This window comes from Apiospora aurea (assembly GCF_038362705.1).
Source record: "Apiospora aurea strain CBS 24483 chromosome Unknown utg000007l_segment0_segment0, whole genome shotgun sequence".
Classification (NCBI taxonomy): Eukaryota; Fungi; Ascomycota; class Sordariomycetes; order Amphisphaeriales; family Apiosporaceae; genus Apiospora; species Apiospora aurea.
This window is the reverse complement of record NW_027117394.1, coordinates 1,056,970-1,059,179: the sequence shown is the minus strand read 5'-3', so window position 1 is coordinate 1,059,179 and position 2,210 is coordinate 1,056,970. Positions and strand designations below refer to the sequence as shown.

General features: G+C 55.2%; 1 protein-coding gene across 1 annotated transcript; it reads right to left on the bottom strand.

Annotated features, from left to right (window-relative positions):
* Window positions 1-312: 312 nt before the first annotated feature.
* On the bottom strand, window positions 313-744 carry PG986_010609 (uncharacterized protein; the record flags this gene model as incomplete). Its single annotated transcript, XM_066846831.1, has 1 exon — window positions 313-744. The coding sequence occupies one exon, from the start codon at window positions 742-744 to the stop codon at window positions 313-315; it is 432 nt and encodes a 143-aa protein (XP_066696322.1).
* Between the last annotated feature and the right edge of the window lie 1,466 nt (window positions 745-2,210).

The window sequence follows — 2,210 nt, the reverse complement described above, 5'->3', positions numbered from 1 at the left end:
AGGAACCCCGCGATTAGCTCCCATAGATCAATTGAGGTGACCTGCTCGTGTTTGTTTTGGTCCTTTGCGCACATCACAACTTCTCGCGGAATGCCTTGTTTTCGCAGTTGTTTCCTCAAGGTCTCGCAGCCTGCTTGATCGCGTTTCTCTCGACTCTGAATTATCGTTGGTTCCCCTTCCCTACAACGACAACAACATCATCATGCCTCCTGCTCGTCGCCGCGCCGCGGCTGTTCGCGCTGCCAAGAAACAGGTCCGACTCCTTCGCAAGAAGTACCCGAATGTGGTGGTAATGGGCTACGAGAACGCCTGCTACCCTTGCATCAGTGCCTGGGCGTACGGGTACAAGCCTGATTTCGGCGAGAAGCCAGATTTCAATTGCGCCCAGTGCTCGCCCAACTCGTCTCGTTGTGGTGCTGAGAAGGATGGCGCTGTCCCTGCCTTTGGTTGCTGCGGCAACAAGAAAACTTGCAGCGAGGTAGGCTGCGCCCTTTGCCGAGCCCCTTCAGGGCTCTTTCCGTAGTGCTTCGCTGACGTTTTGATATAGCCTCCCGCCATGCTTGCCGCTGACCATGTCTTCTTTGGCAAGGTCTTCGAGTTTACCTGCTCGTTCTTCTGGTCCGTGGATGACGACGATGAGTACGACATTCCGCTGGAGGGTCGCAAGATGGCAGGAAGCGCCCTCCTGTCTTTGGCCACTTCCTTCTGTCGTTTCGTGGAGAGCCATCGCTCGGAGTTCGGCATCGCAGGAACCAAGAAGAACAACAAGGTTCGTGCGGGTTTCCTCGGCTTTACTAACGGTATTCGCTAACGTTTTCCCAACTGCGTAGGCCGACCTCTCCGCCTACCAGGACAAGGTCCTTGCCCGTGAGGCCAACCTCAAGATGGGTTTTGCCCGCCTTGCTGGTAATGCCGTATGTAGTTCCTCTTCTTTGTGCTCTCTGGGTTTGCGTACTGTTTCTGGGCCCTTTCGCTAACCTTTTCGTAGAGCTTGAGAGAGCGCCGCAACTACGAGCGAGCCACCATGGTTCGCGGCCGCCGGGGTGACCACGGCTGGTCGGCTTAGAACGTCGCCAGTCGCCAGGTTGGAACTGCCCTTGGTTTGGCCGGGGTTCGTTACCTCGAGGATGGCGAGTGGGAGGATCTTCGGGCCCGTCTCGGCCGGTGTTTGGCGCCTTATGGCATGGGACTCTATGTCCGTGTCGAGCAGGTGAACGCCGGTCGTCCCGGCAACACTCCTTCGCCCCCGGCTCTCCTTCGCCTGCGCCCGGTCCCCTTCGGGACGCCATGGGCCGCTTGCTGGCTCAGTTTGGTGATGACGGCATGCTCATCGAGCAGTTTGACGACCTCGGCAATGTCCTTCCCCAGTACGATGAGGATGGCAACCTTGTTGACCAGTTTGATGACGACGGAAACCTGCTGCAGTTTCCTTGAGTGGTGGCGGTTTTCCCGGTTGTTTCTTTGATGTTTTCTGTGGTTTTCTGATCGTTTTCTGGCCTGTTTCAGGCTAATTTGGCCCTGCTCGTGGCTGAAAAGGTGTAAGCGCAGACGTGATTGCCGTCTGAGTATGTGGGTTCAAGTCCCACCGAGCACATAGGGGTGAGGCCGGTTTTCGGTTTCTTTTTTGTTGTTTTTCTTGAGATTTTCTGCAGGGTTTCGCCGCCCTGTCTGCCGCGTTTGATGAATAGACAACATTGACTTTATGATTTCCTGGGTCTTCCCCTTTTCCTCTTCCCCTGTGACTCTTCCGGGTGTTTCTTCTCGAACTGTTGGACGCTCCTTGGGGCGTTGGCCAGATTTTCCGCTGGTTCCCACTGGTTGTATTCTGCAGGCCATCCTTTCCACTTGACGAGGTAGTATGTTTGATTGTCGTGTATCATTTTTCCTCTCACTTCCTCGATTTCCCATTCTTCGTCGTCTTCCAGCTCCGGCATGGGCAAGGGGTCCGTAGTAGTTGCTCGCCACGGCTCCAAGAGCTGTATAGGGAAGACGTTGTGAAGCTTGGCATAACTCTCTGGTAACGCTATCCGATACGCCAACGAACCGATGCGTTCCAGAATCCTGAACGGCCCTATGAACTTCGGGGCCAATTTCCGGTTCTGGATTTTGAGGTTCTTCGTCGACAGGCCCACCATTTGGCCCACCTTGAACGTCATGGGTTGGTGACGGTTGTTGTAGTTCTTCGCCTGCGTTTCGGTAGCCTTTCGCCA